Source organism: Brassica napus, chromosome A8, assembly GCF_020379485.1.
Source record: "Brassica napus cultivar Da-Ae chromosome A8, Da-Ae, whole genome shotgun sequence".
Classification (NCBI taxonomy): domain Eukaryota; kingdom Viridiplantae; phylum Streptophyta; class Magnoliopsida; order Brassicales; family Brassicaceae; genus Brassica; species Brassica napus.
In genome coordinates this window covers 11,294,416-11,312,313 of record NC_063441.1, presented here as the reverse complement: position 1 = coordinate 11,312,313, position 17,898 = coordinate 11,294,416, and the positions used below count along the sequence as shown (strand labels likewise).

The window sequence follows — 17,898 nt, the reverse complement described above, 5'->3', positions numbered from 1 at the left end:
TTCGTCCAATGAAACAGACGCTGAACTCGCTTCACTGTCTTAAGAACTCCCGAATGTCCTCCTGAGATGCCACTGTGATACTCTTCTAAGATCACTGGAATGTACTTCGATCCCTTTGGTAAAACTAGTCGATCTTTGTAGAATAATCTACCCCGCTTCACAGTATAGCCTGGTTTCGCAGATTTCTCCAAAACAACCTCTTTTAAAAGCTTCTGAATGTGTTCGTCGAGATCAATCTCATCAAGCACATCTTGAATATCAAGATTAGAAGTCTTTGTCAGTGCCATGAATAGTTCCATCCATGTGAACGAAGGACCTAGATGAACACGAGAGAGACCATCTGCCACCTTGTTATCAACTCCCGCTTTGTAAATGATTTCAAAGTCATAGCCAAGTAACTTGGTAAGCCACTTCTGATAATCCATCGACACATCTCTTTGATCTAACAAGAACTTCAAACTCTTCTGATCTGTAAAAATGGTAAACCTTCTCCCCATCAAATAGTGCTTCCACTTCTGAACAGCCATTACAATTGCCATTAACTCTCTCTCATAAACCGGTTTGAGCTGTTCTCTATCAGTCAAACCCTTGCTAAAATAAGCAATAGGTCTCTGGTTCTGCATCAAGACGGCCCCCAACCCATATCCTGAAGCGTCAGATTCCACAACAAAAGGCTCTTCAAAATTTGGTAAGGCTAGTACTGGGGAATTAATCATCCTCTGTTTCAATTCCTCAAACGCCTTTTGTTCGTTGTCTCCCCAGTCAAACCCATCCTTCTTCAGTAAGTTTGTTAAAGGACGAGCTATAACTCCATACCCCTTCACATAATTTCTGTAATAGCCCGTGAGACCCAAGAAACTGCGCAGCTCCTTCACTGTTTTAGGTACTGGCCAAGAGGACATAGCTGACGTCTTAGCGGGATCAGTAGCTACTCCCTCAAAAGAAATCACGTGTCCAAGGTACTCAACGCTGCTTTGGCCGAATGAACATTTCTTTTGATTAGCAAACAACTGATGCTTGACTAACAACTCCATCACAATACGTAGATGTTCCACATGCTCCTTCATGCTTCTACTATAGATGAGTATATCATCGAAGAACACCAAGACAAATTTTCGCAACAGAGGTCGAAATACTTCATTCATAAGGGCTTGGAACGTAGCTGGTGCATTCGACAACCCGAAGGGCATCACCACAAATTCATAGTGACCAGCATGGGTACGAAACGCCGTTTTTGCAATGTCACTCTCCTCCATACGAATTTGATGATATCCAGATCGTAGATCGAGTTTTGAAAACACCTTAGCCCCATTCAATTCATCCAAAAGCTGATCTATAACCGGAATTGGAAACTTATCCGGAATAGTTGCCTTGTTCACTCCTCTGTAATCCACACAGAAACGCCAAGAGTTGTCTTTCTTCTTCACAAGTAGCACCGGACTCGCATAAGGACTCTTGCTGTGGCGAATCACACCAGACTGAAGCATTTGATCCACTAACTTCTCCATTGCTTCCATGTGAGAATGTGGATAACGGTATGGCCTCATACAAACTGGTTTAGTACCAGGTAGCAACTGAATAGAATGTTCATACCCACGCTTGGGAGGCAACTGAGTTGGTTCACTGAATACAGATGCAAATTGCTCCAGAACCCTTTTCAATTCAGATGGAACTTGCTGTGACACTCCCTTTGATTCTTCCAGTTGTTGTGAATGAAACACAACAGATACTGCATCCATCGTTCTGTCTCGTAGTTGTATGGAAGGGTCTCCTCTCAAGGTAAAACGTTGATCTCCCACCCAAAATGATAACTCCTGTCTCTCCCAATCAATTTCACACTTCCCTAGCGTCCTCAACCATTGGACTCCAAGAATTATATCAACGCCACCCGGTTCCAAGATAATAAAATCATCAGTCACTTCCACTGACTGAATCTTCAAAGTTACTTCTCTGCAAAAACCTGATCCATTGACAATAATACCCGTCCCCACCTTAATCTTCATCTTATCATCCTCCTATTTTAGTAGCTGAGCTTCAGAAACAATGGTTGGTGAGATGAAATTGTGTGTAGCTCCACTATCAATCATCACCAACACACGCGTCTTACCAATGTAACCCCACATCTTTGTTGTCTTAGGCGAAGACCAACCAAATAATGAGTATAGTGATAACTCCATCACCTCTGCTACTTTATCGTTAATATCCTCCAAAGAATCATGAAACTCATCCTCCCCAAGAGTCATGCTGTGATCAGTAAGCACCACCATAACATGTAATTCCCTGTTTCTGCAGCTATGCGTCTTGGACCATTTCTCATCACAAGTAAAACAAGTACCAGTACGCTTCTTGGCTGCATACTCCGCTTCAGATAACTGGTAAGGAATCATGTTGGTGTTGTTCTGTTTTTGAAACACCGGCTTGTCACCTTTATTAGGCAATTGCCCTGTCTCGTTGTTCTGAGCTCTCCCTCTCCAAGAATTTTGATTAACTGCAGCATTTCTGAAAGTAACTCCTTGACCTTGCTTCACTACTTTAGTCTCCGACGTTTTTCCGGCAATGAGTTTACAGAAATCACTATCTTCCATAGATATAACCGCAGCAATGAAGTTAGGCAAACCAATTGGTTCCTTCATCTTAATCACCTCTTGGAACTCTTTCTTCAACCCATTGAAGAAAATATCCTCCAAATTTTCTTCTGATACCTTCACCTGAGTTGCTAGCTCCTGAAATTCTCTCACATACGCTGCAATGGTACCAGTTTGTTTGATGCCAAACAATTTCTTCCCTGGCCTACTATCATAAGACTCCGCAAACCTTGCCAACATCCGTTTCTTGAATTCTCCCCAATCCACAAAGGGACGCTGCTCCTCTTCATAGTTATACCAGCTCAAAGCATCAGCCTCCAAACACAACGAAACAATCTCCATTCTTCCTTCTAACGTATAGCGACCAATACGGAAGAATCTCTCAGCTCTCGCGATCCAAGAGTATGGATGAGAGCCATCAAGAACAGGCATCTCAACCTTTCGTAACATCCTTTCGCGATTATTCAACGCAGAGTTCGCAGATCGATAACCTAGCGGAATATCTTCCAGATTCGTTCCCAGATTCTGAGAATATACCTGATCGACGTTATGCGATGAACTCGGTTGCTCTGGATACATCGGAGCTTTTCCGTGAATCGCCAAGGTCAATTTCTCCATCGATTGAAGCGTTGACTCCATCGAATCCAGACGTGTCTCCACCGTCTCCAATTTCTTATCCGCCGCCGCGGAAGTCTCTGATAACAGCTTGTAACCTCCCGATAAGTATCGAATCTGATCGTTGATGGTGTACACCGAAGATTCGAGCTCGCCGATCTGAATCGCCGCCTCCTCCGTCATCCTCGTCGACATGCTCGATCGCTCACCGCACCAATTGTTAAGAGCAAAAGTATAGTTTATTCCTCTCAACAAGTCAAATACAATCTCTAACCGCCAAAACGGTAAAGAGCCAAGTTCTCGTAGTCAACACTACTCGAAAACAAGATACAATCTCACAAATTGCATAAAGAACCTTAAGCTTCTACTTCTTCTATTTATAGTCCACTAGCGTTGACTTATTCAACTCAACGAACTCCAACTGTATTTCCCGCCACTTCCACGTCATCGAACTCTTCTTGCTCAATATTCTCCACTCTTCTTCTATTCTTCTTCCTCACGTAACAGCGTCTGGGTCTATCATAAGGGTAATAGAATCGGAGGTGGTTTTCTTGTTTTGGGGCTGATCATGTATTCTATGTTGTTGTTGTTACCGTCACCTCCCTCGTTTGACATCTTGTTCTTTTGTCGGAAAAGTTAAAACCTGTGGTGGGTTTCTGCTTATGAGGTTACGGATTTGTCGGAAGAAACTTTATCACAAGGATGCAAGTAGAAGCATTAGAGATGGTCCTTTCTCAGTTTCTTGTGGCTTTACACTGTAGTCAAAGGTGAGTAAAGATGAACCGGCAAGATGTGTCGTTTTCCCAACGAATCTCACATGAGGTGATTCTCCTACCGATTAGATAAAGTACCATTATCAAATTAATTATGTGTGGACACCCAAACATGAACACATGATTAGCTGTCTTAACAAATAGTTAAATCATTATCTAGTGATCTTGCTTTTATAATCCATGCCTCTCAATAGATCCTCAGTTAGCAAGGACTGGCTATGATTAATTGAGACATACTGGTTCGGACCAGGACCGGTCTGGACTAAACAATGTTTTTAAAACCGGATCGAATACCGATTCGGTATAGCTGCTGGTTGAGTGGTCGGACCAGTTCAACCGGATTTTCTATTTAAAAATAAATAAATAAATAAATATATACTAGGTGATAATCCGCGCCATGCGCAGAATGAATGGATTAGAAGAAATTATAATTTTTAATCTATAGGTATTAGAAATGTAAAAGTAGTCACAATATTACATTTTATATAATGAACGATTGAACGAATTGATTTACCAAATATTTCTTCACATTTGTTTTCCTTTGAACTAGGAAAGGGTCGAATTGATTTATCAATCTCTCTTAACATTTGCATGAATCTTATCTCGGTACGAAACAAAACAATATTGTAAGTTTTTAATAATTATATATTGTATTAAAATACATAGTAAATACAATATTCATTCATGTGTAAATGTAATATAAAATACACATATTAGGGTAGTATTGCCCATTTGTAATTTTTCTAATAATAAAAAATGTATGTACAAAAAAAAATATAAACATACAAAGAAGTTGGGTTAGGCTTCAATAAATATTTGAACCGCCAGTGAAATATAGTATAATAAGGAGTGGAAAGACTTATTCTTGGGTTCACCCCCTAGGGTGAACCTCTAGATTCACCAACCAATAGGATTGTGTTATTTTATATTCTAAATCTTTTAAAAAAGAAAACAAAATATTTTCTCAAGCTATAAGTTATATTATATTTTTAAAATAAAAATGTAAAAATAAATAAATTAAAAAAAGTAGTAACTAAAAAAATATATTTTTAACGTCCTTAGCAAAATACTAAACCCTAAATCCTAATCCCTAAACCCTAAATCCTAAACCCTTGGGTAAAGCTTAAACCCTTGGATAAATCCTAAACTTCAAATCAAAAACACTAAACACTCAAGGGTTTAGGGTTTTAAGATTTAGTGTTTTTGATTTAGAGTATAAATTATCCAAGGGTTTAGAGTTTGCCCAAGGGTTTATAGGGTTTATGATTTAGGGTTTAGAGATTAGGATTTAGGGTTTAGTGTTTTGCTGACGACGATAAAAACATTTTATTTTAAATTTGTGTTTCTCTAACTAATATTTTTTTCTAATTTTTTTAACCTTTTTATTTTAAAAACATAATATATCTTGACAATATTTTGTTTTCTTTTCTAAAAGATATTGAATTTGAAATAATGAAATCTTATTGGTTGGTAAACCTAGAGGTTCACCCTAGGGGGTGAACCCAAGAATAACTCGAGTGGAAATATCAACACCGTTTCAATATATTCTGAATACGTGAAGGAGTGAAAACCAAACTATAAATATATTCACGTTAGACACAAGATACCGAAGAAAAAAAAACACTTTCTACAATTTCTTTTGTCTATGTAAGAAAGTAGGTTAATAACATCTTCTTTACGTATGGAGACAGATCTTTAAAGAAGAGTTTTGTGAATCTACCATTTGCCTCTCACCAACAAAATCAAAACCAACCATTTTTGCAAAAGAAAGCCTAAATTTTATTGCAGAAAATTTAGTTTATGATTAGAATGCAGATTAGAACTGCATACCTTGGTGTTTATATAGTAGAACCATGCCTTACATTTCTTAAGATGAAAAATATCTATTAAAGAATTTGTATATATGTCATTTAATGTGAAAATAAAAATCGCAAATCTAGTCCTAAAATAACTTACACAATTCGCGGATTTTACCATAATGAATTACCTTTATTAAGAATTATGTGGTCAATTAATATTTTTTTCACTATTCATTGCCATATATTCATTTTACAGTAAATGTAATGAAAAACCTCTTATTATTTTGGAAATCGAATATATATATTAATATTAACTCAATTAAGTTGCTTACCAAACTGGTTAACATCTTCCAAATCACGCTGCGTGATTCACTCAATTAAATTGTAATACTATTATATTAAATGGCCACATTTAACCACATTGCGTGGTTAACATGCAAAATATATGTTTGGAAACTTTTGTTTTCAACTATTATAATATAATTATCTTGTATATACTTATATAACTATAATATAATTATTTTGTATATACTATTAAATTATAGTTATATGATTAAATTATTATTTTCTTTTGTATACAGTACGACCATATCAATTATATAATTTAATTATTATATATATATTTATATATTTATTATAGAATTTTTTTGTATATAGTACGACCATATCAACTATATAATATAATTATTATACATATATTTATATAACTATTATATAATTATTATTTTTATATATAGTACGACCATATCAACTATGTAATATAATTATTTTGTGTATATTTATAAAAGTATATAACTATATAATTTACTTTATATCTGTTCGGCTTACGTGGACATTGTAAACACGTTCTATCTAAGTTTAATATACAAAATTAATCATGATAAATAATATCATAGTTTTGATAAATAATATAAATTGTAAACACGTTCTATCTGTTCGGTTTGAATGTTTTGTAACAATATATTTATTATAGTTTTCATCGAGCCATTCTTACTCCCACAAATGATGAAGTGGATAAAATAAATGATTACATGCTTTCTTAGTTGCTAGGTAACATGTTTTATCATTTATTCTTATGTTCAACTAACTTTTTATATATCACTAAACAAAAGGATTTACATATGCTTTCAGGAGAAGAGAAGGTTTACCTTAGCTCTGACAGTATTATCCCATCCGATGTTGACATAGAAGAAAATGTAGTATATCCTGCAGAGTTTTTGAACAGTGTTAAAGTGGTTGGACTGCCTAGACATTGTTTGAAGCTCAAGGTTGGTGCTCCTATCATGTGTCTTCGTAACATGGATGTTGCATATGGTTTATGTAATGGTACTATGCTAATTGTTACTCAGTTATTGCCCCATGTGATAGAAGGTAGAATTATAACCGGAAACAAAATTGTTGGACATCCGGTTTGGATCCCTAGAATGTTTGTCACACCACCTGACACAAAGTTTCCTTTCAGAATGCGTCGAAGATAGTTTCCAGTTATTTTGGCTTTCGCGATGACCATCAACAAAAGTCAAGGTCAAACACTGGAAAGTGTTGGGTTGTTTCTGCCTAGGCCAGTGTTCTGTCATGGTCAGCTCTACGTTGCACTTTCAAGAGTTAAGTCGAGATCTGGATTAAAAATCCTAATAACTGGTAAAGAAGGGAAAACGCAGACAAAAAGACAAAAACATTGAATGTTGTCTACACACAAGTTTTTCAGAATATTCCGTAGTCACGGTATGTAATTTTAATCTACTTTCTTTTCAAATACAAAATTTTAAGTATATAAACTGTTACAATTATTTATTTTTTGTATTTTTCAGATGGGTAGTGATGAGTTAGGAGACCGATTGTATTCAGGAGCATCTCGTTTTTTGACTATTTCGATGACTGTCTGTCAATTTAATGTTATTTCATGTTAACTTTTATTTAAAAACTTATAAATCTATCAAATAATGTTAACCCGTCAAATTACTTACAAAATTTATTTAATTTTTTGAAGGTTTCTAATTGATTTTGCTTTATTTTTCGACAATTGTACTTCATAATTTATATTGTTTATGGATAATATTTTGAATTTTTTTTTTACTATGTTTTCTTTTACTATGTCTACACAAATGTTTTTTTATTATTAATGGAAAAAAATAATATTATTCACCAACATTAAAAAATTACGACAAATATACAATACATTTCTAATTAATGATAATATAAAATCTGATACTTCTAAAACTATGCACTATTTATTCCATATTTTGAATGAAAGTTTCTTCGTAAACATACAAATTATTTTGGGACGTTGCAATTATACGTACACACAATATCTGCCTCTTCATACTGAAGTTACTTTGTTCCCTCTCGTCCATCTCAAATATTGAGTACAAGTTTTTTTCCACGGCTGATGAATTCTCCCCAAGACGGTGGTATTATATTATAAAATCTGTTACTTATAAAACTATATAAGATTTAGTCCATATTTTAAATTTTCTTATGCCCGCACAGGGTGCGGACCGGTCACCTAGTTATAATATAATTATCATGTATATACTCATATAACTATAATATAATTATTTTGTATATAATATTAAATTATAGTTATATGATTAAATTATTATTTTCTTTTGTATATAGTACGACCATTTCAATTATATAATTTAATTATTATCTATATATATATATATATATATATTTATTATATAATTTTTTTTTGTATATAGTACGACCATATCAACTATATAATATAATTATTATACATATATTTATATAAATATTATATAATTATTATTTTTATATATAGTACGCCATATCAACTATGTAATATAACTATTTTGTGTATATTTATAAAAGTATATAACTATATAATTTACTTTATATCTGTTCGGCTTATGTGGACATTGTAAACACGTTCTATCTAAGTTTAATATACAAATTAGTCATGATAAAGAATCGTTGATGCAACTAACTATTATAAATGTTTAAGAAGGTTCATTTATAACAATGGCAATACTTGTAATTATTCTAGTGAAAAAATGGCTTTTAGTTAAAAGGTGTGAGAAGAGCTCTTGTAATGACACGTAAAAAATGGCATTTTGGTTAATAACACATGAAGATAAGGTTAGTTTGTAGGAATGCTTCTCTTTTAATAAGAAAGGGATATATAATCATTATATATATATAATCATATATTTACACTATTTGGACCTAAAATGTAGTTCTATATAGTGTGATCTTGTTTTTATAATCCATGCCTCTCAAATAGCAAGGACTAAACGATCACTAGCGTGAAATCTGGTCTAATAATATGATGTCAAGACTGAAGAGTTTAAAGAGTAAAGACAAAAACAAAAACAAAAACAGAATTTCAAGTCAACAAACCAACCATTAAAAAAGTCTTTAACAAACCCCCTCATAAATCTTATTAGCCAAACATGCAAACACACACAACACCATTTTCATAGTTCTGAATCAACTCATCGCTGTTCAGGAATAACAAACATCACAAAAAAAAAAAGGAAAGAGAAAGCAAGGCATGGAGAGAGGGGTTTTTATTTTGATCACTAGCTGTTATTGGGCCATAGCTGTTCTTGAGTCTGACTAGACGCCTCTCCAGCACTTTGTTGATGATGCTGATACTGATGCTGGTGACGGAGTTGGTCCAGTGACATTAAAGCTTGTTGAGACAGCTGTTGCTGGTGCAGTTGTTGGGCTTGAACGAAACCGGGAGGCTGCATGTTTGGATTAACACTGTAGATGTAAACTTCGCCACTGGGAGCCACACGCATGTGTGGTCGTTGCCAGGCAAATGTGTTTTCGTTCCGCGGATCAAAACAAAAGAAAGAACCTACAGGTTAATAAGGGTCCCAAAATAGATATCCAAAATTCTTCTAACCAAAAGCCAAACAAAAATTCACCTATTAACCTTTATAAACATGGAAACTCACTAAAATTTCACACCAAACGGAGCCAAAACTAAATTCCAGTTCTAATTCAGCATAAACCAAACCATAGAAAACAAAACCAAACCAAACCAAGAAAAGAACTAGAACTTCAGATGCTCACACCAACAAAACAATATATTGGTTTACCTGCTGCTGCTGAAGTGATGAGGCAGAGGGAGGAATAACCACAACTAGAGGAACCTGATGGTTACCAACAGGAAACACTTGCTGAAAACCTGGATGCATGTAACCATGGGGCATGAATGGATCACTTATGAAGTTACCATGATACCCTAATGGCATTCCATGTTGATTAAAGTATGGGTATAAGGCGGGATGTTGATAAAGAGCTGCTGCTTGTTGTCCTCCACCGGGAGGAGAAATACTCTCATCTCTTAGATCCTGCAAGAAGAATTTTTTGTAAGCAATTGGTGTCAAATAATTTATATGGTTAATATCTTTTAAATGAAATTTCGATTACTTAATGGATTTTAAAAGGAGATATTTACCATTACGTTGGTGAAGAAGCTGTCAAGATTCTGCATATATGGATCTTCTTGAGGAGGTTCTTCATGATGTGCCGCTTCTCTTTCAGAATCTGATGAAGCATGGTAGTTTCTAGCGGTCGAATCTATTTGATAGGATGTTTGTTCATCAGTAGCATTATATCTAAGTTCTTCTTCCCCTCCATAGAAGTTAGTATCATGTTGTCTGAAAGATGAATTTTCCTCTGTCTCTTGCGTGTCCTCCAAGTTATAATTAAAGCGACTACTAGCTCGGCCTGATCCTATCAAGCCAAAGCTACCAAACCTCAAGTGTGACAATTGCGCAACCTGGTCTAGATCAGGATGAATTGCAACTTGATTTGTTTTCGTCTCGAGGACCTCATCATTCATTTGAGACTCATCCACATGTTGAGGCTCGCTAACTTGGTCGGCATGTGTTTTAGGTTCAAAAAATGGTTTCAAGAGAGAAGGCACTGGATCAGAAACATCTTGCATCTCAAATGAAGACCCTTCATCTTTCAAAGGAGCTTTGCTTCCACTCTCTTGCGTTTCAAATGAAGATTCTTCATCTTTCAAAGGATCTTTGCTTCCACTCTCTTGCTTCTCAAGTGAAGACCCTTCATCTTTCAAAGGGGCTTTGCTTCCACTCTCTTGCTTCTCAGTTGAAGACCCTTCATCTTTCAAAGGGGCTTTGCTTCCACTCTCTTGCGTCTCTGATGAACGAGGCGCACTGACTTTCTTCTGATGAAGAGGCTTACCCATTTTCACAATCTCAGCCATAGTTTTCTTCCCGGGGTTAGCTTTGGCCCAAGCGGATTGATACGCTGGTGCTGGCAGCAAAGAGGAAGAAGCTGCACCAGTTGGACCCGCTGGTTCTGCTTCCTTAACTTCAGCGTTTTTAGGACGATCACTACAAAAGCAAAGGAGTTATACGACACACACGCATGATTTAAACGATGATAAGACCACATGAATAGATGAGAACCTGTTTGGTGCTGAAGAGCCAGCCCAATGGTTACGTGCTCCCTTCCCTCTTTGGGCAAGTCTTGTCTCTGAACCAAAACAGATCAACAAGTTTAGAAATTGGTTCGGACTATCAACCACAACTAAGAGAAGAAAAACATAACCATATTATTACCATTGGAGTTAAATTTGTTGCCGCCACCTCGAGCGGTGTTGTAACTGGACTTAGCACTGTTTCTAGCTCCACGATTTGGGATTCCACGTCTCGATGACTCTGCTTGATCTTTAGTCTGACCAAAGAGACAAAACAAGAGAGAAATGAGTCGAAATGGAACTAGTCATCTGAAAACTATAAAGGCATTATAATAAACAATCTGCAATAACTAACGTCTTTTTTCTCGTCTCGCTTGCTCTTCACCTCTTGAAAAGCATCTGAAATGTTTGAAACCAAACAGCATTATAAGAAAGTCAGAATTGAACAAAAAAAAAACACATAATCAATACCAAAAAAACTAATTTTATATACTTCCATAATCGGGTTAAAATGAAAATCAATGTTCTAAATATTGGTTTAGGCAGACGCAAATCAGTATTAACCATAACTATTTTTCTAAAATCCGATTTAAACGGTTCTAGAAAATCCAAATCGGTTTAAATGGCCACATATCATTTTAAATCAATCGAAATTGGTCTAAATGAATCGAAATTGGTATAAATCGGTTAAATTTCCAGTTTGGCTTTCATGTCTTTTTTTAGTTTTTTTTAAAATCACATCCCTTATATACTAAAGCGCAAGTCGCTTAACGAATCAGAATTTGACACATGGATTAAAAAATAAAAATATTTTAAAATAAATAAAAAAACAAATACAAAACCAAAACTAAAAAAGCAGTTAAGGTAAAATCGTGCAATTGGAAAAGTATAGAAACAAAAAATTTAAAATTAAAATTATGGCAAAAAAAATCTAACAAATTTTTAAACTACCAAAACTTAAATCCCTATAATTTCTCACATCACTACCATCACGTTCAAACTTGAATCTGTGGTTACTCTGTTTCTTTTATTTGCTCTCCCTCTGTCTTTCTCTTTCTCTCATAGTTTGTCTTCTTCGTCAACTTTTTGGTTTTGAGTATAGCAACAAAAGGCGATACATGATCTGTTCTTCTCAACTTGATATCATTTTTGCATGATTCAAACTGAAATTGGCAATTGAGTTTCTTCGTATCTCAGAACTTAATTCTTCCAAAACTAATTCAAAATGAAGGTACTGTCAACAACTGGGTAATAATAATTAATGACTTAAGTAGTTTACCATTTTTTTCTCTTTTTAAAAACATTTATATATCTGTTTTCTTTTTTCCTTTGACTGACATATCTCTTTAATTTTCTTTTATTTCCAGGAAGACGAAGGAAAACGGATTCGGCATGTGTGTATAAATTTAAAATATCAGACGGTAATTGGATATGAAATTCCAACGTGAGTGTTTTAATACTTTTTCAGTTAACCATGAATTGTTTTTCGATGTTTTGAGTTATTTTTCCAGTAAGGTTTATTATGATTGTAGCTAAGGCCAAACAAAGGCTAGATCATCTTACCAACGAGGAAGGTGAAGATGGCACATCGCTGCGGGAATGAGATTAAGGTAAATTGTTAATAGAGATATTTTAGTTATTCTTAACTGTAAGTTGCTACATTTATCCATAGTTTATATAGCTTTATCTAAATACAAATTATTACTCTTCTGCATCCCTTGACACTCATGATATTACTTAGACAATCTAATTAACTGATAAAAAATATTTTCATATAGTAAAAGTTTTGTGGTATATGTTGAATTGTCATTTCTTAGGAAATTGACTTTGTCATTTTAGATGTTGATTTTGTTACTGTTAACATTCAAGTGAATCCTTTGTTTTGCAGATGAAGATATTAATAAAGAAAAAGGTAAATAATTGTTTAAAGAGGGATAAGAGTTAGAAGAAAAATAAGAAGATGAAGATAATAAACTAGATAATAGTGCATATATAAACTGCATAACCAATTGGATTTTCTGTGAAAGCTATTTGGTTTAACCTTTTGGTTACTGTAGGTTTTGGTAAATTTTGTGAAGTGTGTCCAAAGTAAATCACGTATAGCTTTGGTGTTTCAATTTAAAATTATTTTATTTTGGTAAATCTAATTCATAAACATGATGCTTAACAATACTTGATTTTGATTAAAAGTTATGACTATGCATATAAGTATAATTGATTTTTTTTAAATAATAAATTTTGATTTTGTTTTCCAATATTGTTTTACCATTTTCAGTTTTTTAGTTTGAATGCAACTATCTCACATGACTTTCATATCAACATTTATATAGTATAACATTATAATTTATTCCAATAAAATAATTATAAATTTACAGTTTTATCATCAAATAATTAATAATACAGTTATTTTAACCCATGCATAGCATGGGAAGAACACTAGTTTTTAGATAAATTAAAAACAAGTAAAAATATCAAATTGAATTATGATCAATTTAATTGTATCATCATCTTCATTTTCAGTTTGTCTTTTCTCCCCAACTTTTTTTCTTTATGCAGGTTCACAAATTTGTTTGTGTTTTTATTTTGTAAATTCAATTTTGTTTTATATTTACCAAAATATTTGTTATTAAGCGCTGGAAAATTTATATATAATGTTAATATAAAATGCTAATTAAAAATTATAATTTGCAAATGTCTAAGCCCGTCGAGGTCACCTAGGCGCTAGCCATTAATGTCTATCTATTTTACGAAAATTCACCCGCGAATCTACAAAAGCTTAAAGGAAAGAAGAAAGACGAAAAAAAACCTTGAGAAATGAGACGAATAACGGTTTCGTTAGGATCCATATGGCACTCCACAAGCATCGTGTAGATCTCTGAGTCGGAACAGTTCACGATCTCTTTCAAACTCTGAATCATCTTTCTAACGCTGCCTTTAGAGCCCATTTTCACTCTCTCTCTCTCTCTCTCTCTCTCAAAAACAGAAATCAGATTCGAAATCAAAATGCTTTAAAGTCAAGCTTCTTTATTCAAGCTTGTGATTTTCAATCGTAAGCTTCGAATATTGGGGAAAATTCGTCTTTTATTCTTACGCTCTTTGGGTGTGGGGCTAATTATGGCTTTAGAAGACTAAAATATTTGAATTTGGAAACAATGTAATGAAAATGGTGATTTAGACAAAAATTATGTATGTATATCTAGGAAAAAATATTTAGTAGATTCATTACTTTGTAAAGATATTCTAATAGTTTTACAAAGTTCACTCGCCGAAGCAGATGTATGGAAAAAATATGAATTCTCGTTTTTAATGTAATGGATATATAAGATAAATATATTATTGCGGCCCAACTTAAATAATACACGTAATATGGACCTAAAGTTTATAAAGCTTAGTTTTTTCAGAATGGTTGTTAGAATCAATTACGTTGTCTATATGGTCATTAAGTGAAGGCAAATATTGGTAGGAGCATAAATAAAGTAGGAGTATGGTTATTCAAAAGGATGCATAGTATTAACAAGTATCAGGAAACCATAAAACACAGTCAAATACCAAAAACAAACCAGCAACCGTAGGTTTTCATATAATGACATTCTAGGACTGGTTGAAGTTTATAATATCTTTATATGCGAAACAACAATCTATAACTTTTTTTTTTATTTCTGTTACTTCGATTATGGTCGGCTCTGTGATTTGAGGTGTTTGATGAAAGATTTTGAGGAGGAAAAAGAAGAACCAGAGTTCAAAAGGAAACTTCTTTTTTAGTATTGCGGTAAAAATACTGTCTTTAGAAAAGTATATTGGGTCCAAATAGTGACATAGAGATTAAGAGAAATAGTCAATTCGAGCCAACTTCTCGCGTGCCCCAAATGTGAAATGCCCAATCTCCTATGAGCTCCTAGAATTTCCTATGCCCCTATTTCATAATTCTTTTTTTGATCAAAATCCAAACTCCCAAATCAAATCCTTCCCGGTCATCAAAACTAAATCCTAACTCCCTCCTATGGATTAGTGAACCCATGGACAAATATTTAAATTCTATATCTTTCAAATTCAGAAAAAAATATTTTAAAATCGTTTTTAATCACATTTTGATGATTTTTTCGAAAATATGGAAAACAACGTTTTTGGATTTTTGAAATATTTTTATCAAATTCTATAAATCAAATAAAAAATATTAACGTTTCCATTTTAATTTTATGATTTTTCGTTTGACATATAAAATTAAAAGAACAAAAAGATCCTTTTGAGATTATGTTATGAGATATAGGGGTATGAGCGGATTTGTCTCCAATTCCTAATCATTCTTTAAAAAATACATCATTTATGGGGAATTTTTGCTGCGTTTGATTCCTTGTCATTTCTTGAATTTTAAATAACTATAGAAAAAATATTTTTTTTTATCAAAATTGATTTGGAACAAAAAGAATAAATACTTATTTTTATTCCTTTTATTTTGTTTCTATTCATTCATTTTCTACTCGTTCATATTCCTATTTTAATGGTCACTAGTTAGAGTCATTGTCTTTTTTAACATTTTTGGCACGAGTCTCTTGCGTTTATAATACTCTTGGCAAAAGTCTCTTGCCATCGAACTTTCTGGATTGTGAAAAATTGTCCATTCTTGTTTGCCGAAGTAAAGACTGATTGAATAGTTTTAACTTTTGAGCCTCTGAACCCCATTCTCCCTTTTATCTGAAGTATACATAATCGTTTGCAATCACTTGAGCTCCACCTAAACTTTGCACGGATACTATTTATTTTTTTACATGCTTCCTTGGTTAACCTGAACATATTCATAGAAAATATAGACATTGCTAGTGCCACTACTTTCAATAAAACTTCAATCCCACATTAACAATGTGATAGAAATCTCTGTTTTCACTCTTATATTACTGCTGCTCTTACTTTGTCTGTGATATAGGTACACAGTTTGCTTCTTCTGCTCCCAAATTGCTCCACTACAAGAAAACATATTTTTTACGAGCGTTATATTCCTCGTTAATTCGACGTAATAAGAGTGTTACGACAAACTATCGAGAAAACACGTTTCTTGTTAAACATCCACCGTAACAGAGGATTCGTCGTAAAAACCACGTAATATTTACAAGGAGAACTCTTCGTCGTAACACGGAAAGAAAGAGTTTGTCGTAATAGCCTCGTATACTGTCTTTGTAAGGTACTCGTTAAACGTTACACGATGTAAAAATCTCGTAAAATTTACGACGACTTTACAAGTCTTTCGATGTATATTCTTTGTAAAAGTTACAACGAAATTACATCATTTCTTATATATATAATTATTATTATATTTGTTAAAGATTCAAAAATTAAAATGTTTATAATTTAAAAATGAAATGTGAGAATTTAAATTTTATAATAAAAACTAAAATGTCATAAAATAATATTTAAATTTATAATACAAATTAAAATAAAAACTATGGGATCACATTGTCGAAGTAGGTCGCAGCAACATTCGGATCATGAGAGTCTCGGGATGCCGTTGTCGAAGCGCCGCCCGTCTTTCATCCAATGCTCTCTGCATAAGCGGGTTTCCCACCGCCATCATGTCCAGCAGATCCTCAAGGGAGTCCAAACGATCCTGTTGGATCCATTCGAGCCTGCATCCGAGCATTCTCTTGGTCCCGTCTCGAAGAGTTTGACGAAGTCGCCCTTGCAACTTCGTTAACAGAGCTTATTCCTACTGTCTGTCCCTTCTTTCTAGGAGCAACCTTTAAAAGAAAAAATTTTCATATAGTTATTTATATTAAAATATTTAAATTAATTTAAATATGACTTTTAAATATTACCTCTTCGAAGATCCGGTCGATCTCTTATGTTGTCAATTTGACGGGTAATCCATCGGGAGACTGCTGGGTTAGTTGCACCCCTCGCTCTTCAACCCGAGCAGCCACATCGTTGAAGAGTTTCTCGGATTCAGGATGGACAAAAGTCCCGTCCGATGTGGCGTGAGTCATCTTGAATAGATCAGACAGAGATGGTCAGACTCACGTCTTCTCAAGCTACAAACATAAAGAATAAATAAAATTAAATATTTAGATAAAATTTAATTAATTAATATAAGTTTAAAGAAATAAATGTAATTATTACAAATAAAACTTACAGCTTCTAGACGGATCTCGGCATGGGATTTTTTTCTGGTTCTTTGAACCATGGGCAAATGACCATCTCTATCCTTCGTTCTTCCGGAAGCGGAGCACGACTTTGCCTTCCGGATCGAGGACGGTAGCTTCCAAAAGGCGATGAGGCCATCCCATGTGTCCTTCGTGATCTCGGTGGCCTTTCCCTCATAACCGTAGAACTCCAACTTGTCCTTCCAATCCGAGAAGGTGTTGCAAAGGCGGATCTTTGCTTTTGCAACAAATTCCCTGTTCACCGTCTCGGTGATTCCTGAGGACCAATGCCCCCTTTGCTGAAACATACAAAATTTTTGAAACAACTAAAAGAAAAAATTAATTATTAAAATAAAAATTTATAATTAAAAAATTACCGCAAAACATTTAAATCATGTTATCTTAACGTGATCTTGAGTCATGGTTCAGTTCGGATAGGACGCATCATAATATCCCTTGTTCGTCTCCGAAACGCTCCGGCCAATGCGGTTGTTGGCCCCAAACCTGAAAATAGAACCAATTTGTTAGGAAAATAAAATATTTAAATTTTAAAATAATAAAAATTAG

The 17,898-nt window shown here is 34.0% G+C and overlaps 1 protein-coding gene and 1 long non-coding RNA gene across 3 annotated transcripts; one reads left to right on the top strand and one right to left on the bottom strand.

Moving 5' to 3' along the window:
• Nucleotides 1–9,074: 9,074 nt before the first annotated feature.
• LOC125577328 (GBF-interacting protein 1-like) lies at nucleotides 9,075–14,698 on the bottom strand. Its single transcript, XM_048738716.1, has 6 exons — nucleotides 14,007–14,698; nucleotides 11,556–11,599; nucleotides 11,343–11,457; nucleotides 11,190–11,256; nucleotides 10,208–11,114; nucleotides 9,075–10,100 (listed from the first exon to the last, which is right to left on the bottom strand). Exons 1-6 carry the CDS (start codon nucleotides 14,143–14,145, stop codon nucleotides 9,816–9,818), a joined length of 1,557 nt encoding a protein of 518 aa, XP_048594673.1. The 5' UTR covers nucleotides 14,146–14,698; the 3' UTR covers nucleotides 9,075–9,815.
• Nucleotides 11,954–13,979, top strand: LOC125577329. 2 transcript variants are annotated; one of them, XR_007315763.1, is made up of 4 exons: nucleotides 11,954–12,431; nucleotides 12,568–12,644; nucleotides 12,733–12,810; nucleotides 13,089–13,979. It is a non-coding gene; the product is annotated as an uncharacterized LOC125577329 (long non-coding RNA). The 2 variants fall into 2 exon arrangements; XR_007315762.1 differs by having other exon boundaries at nucleotides 12,733–13,979.
• Nucleotides 14,699–17,898: the final 3,200 nt, after the last annotated feature.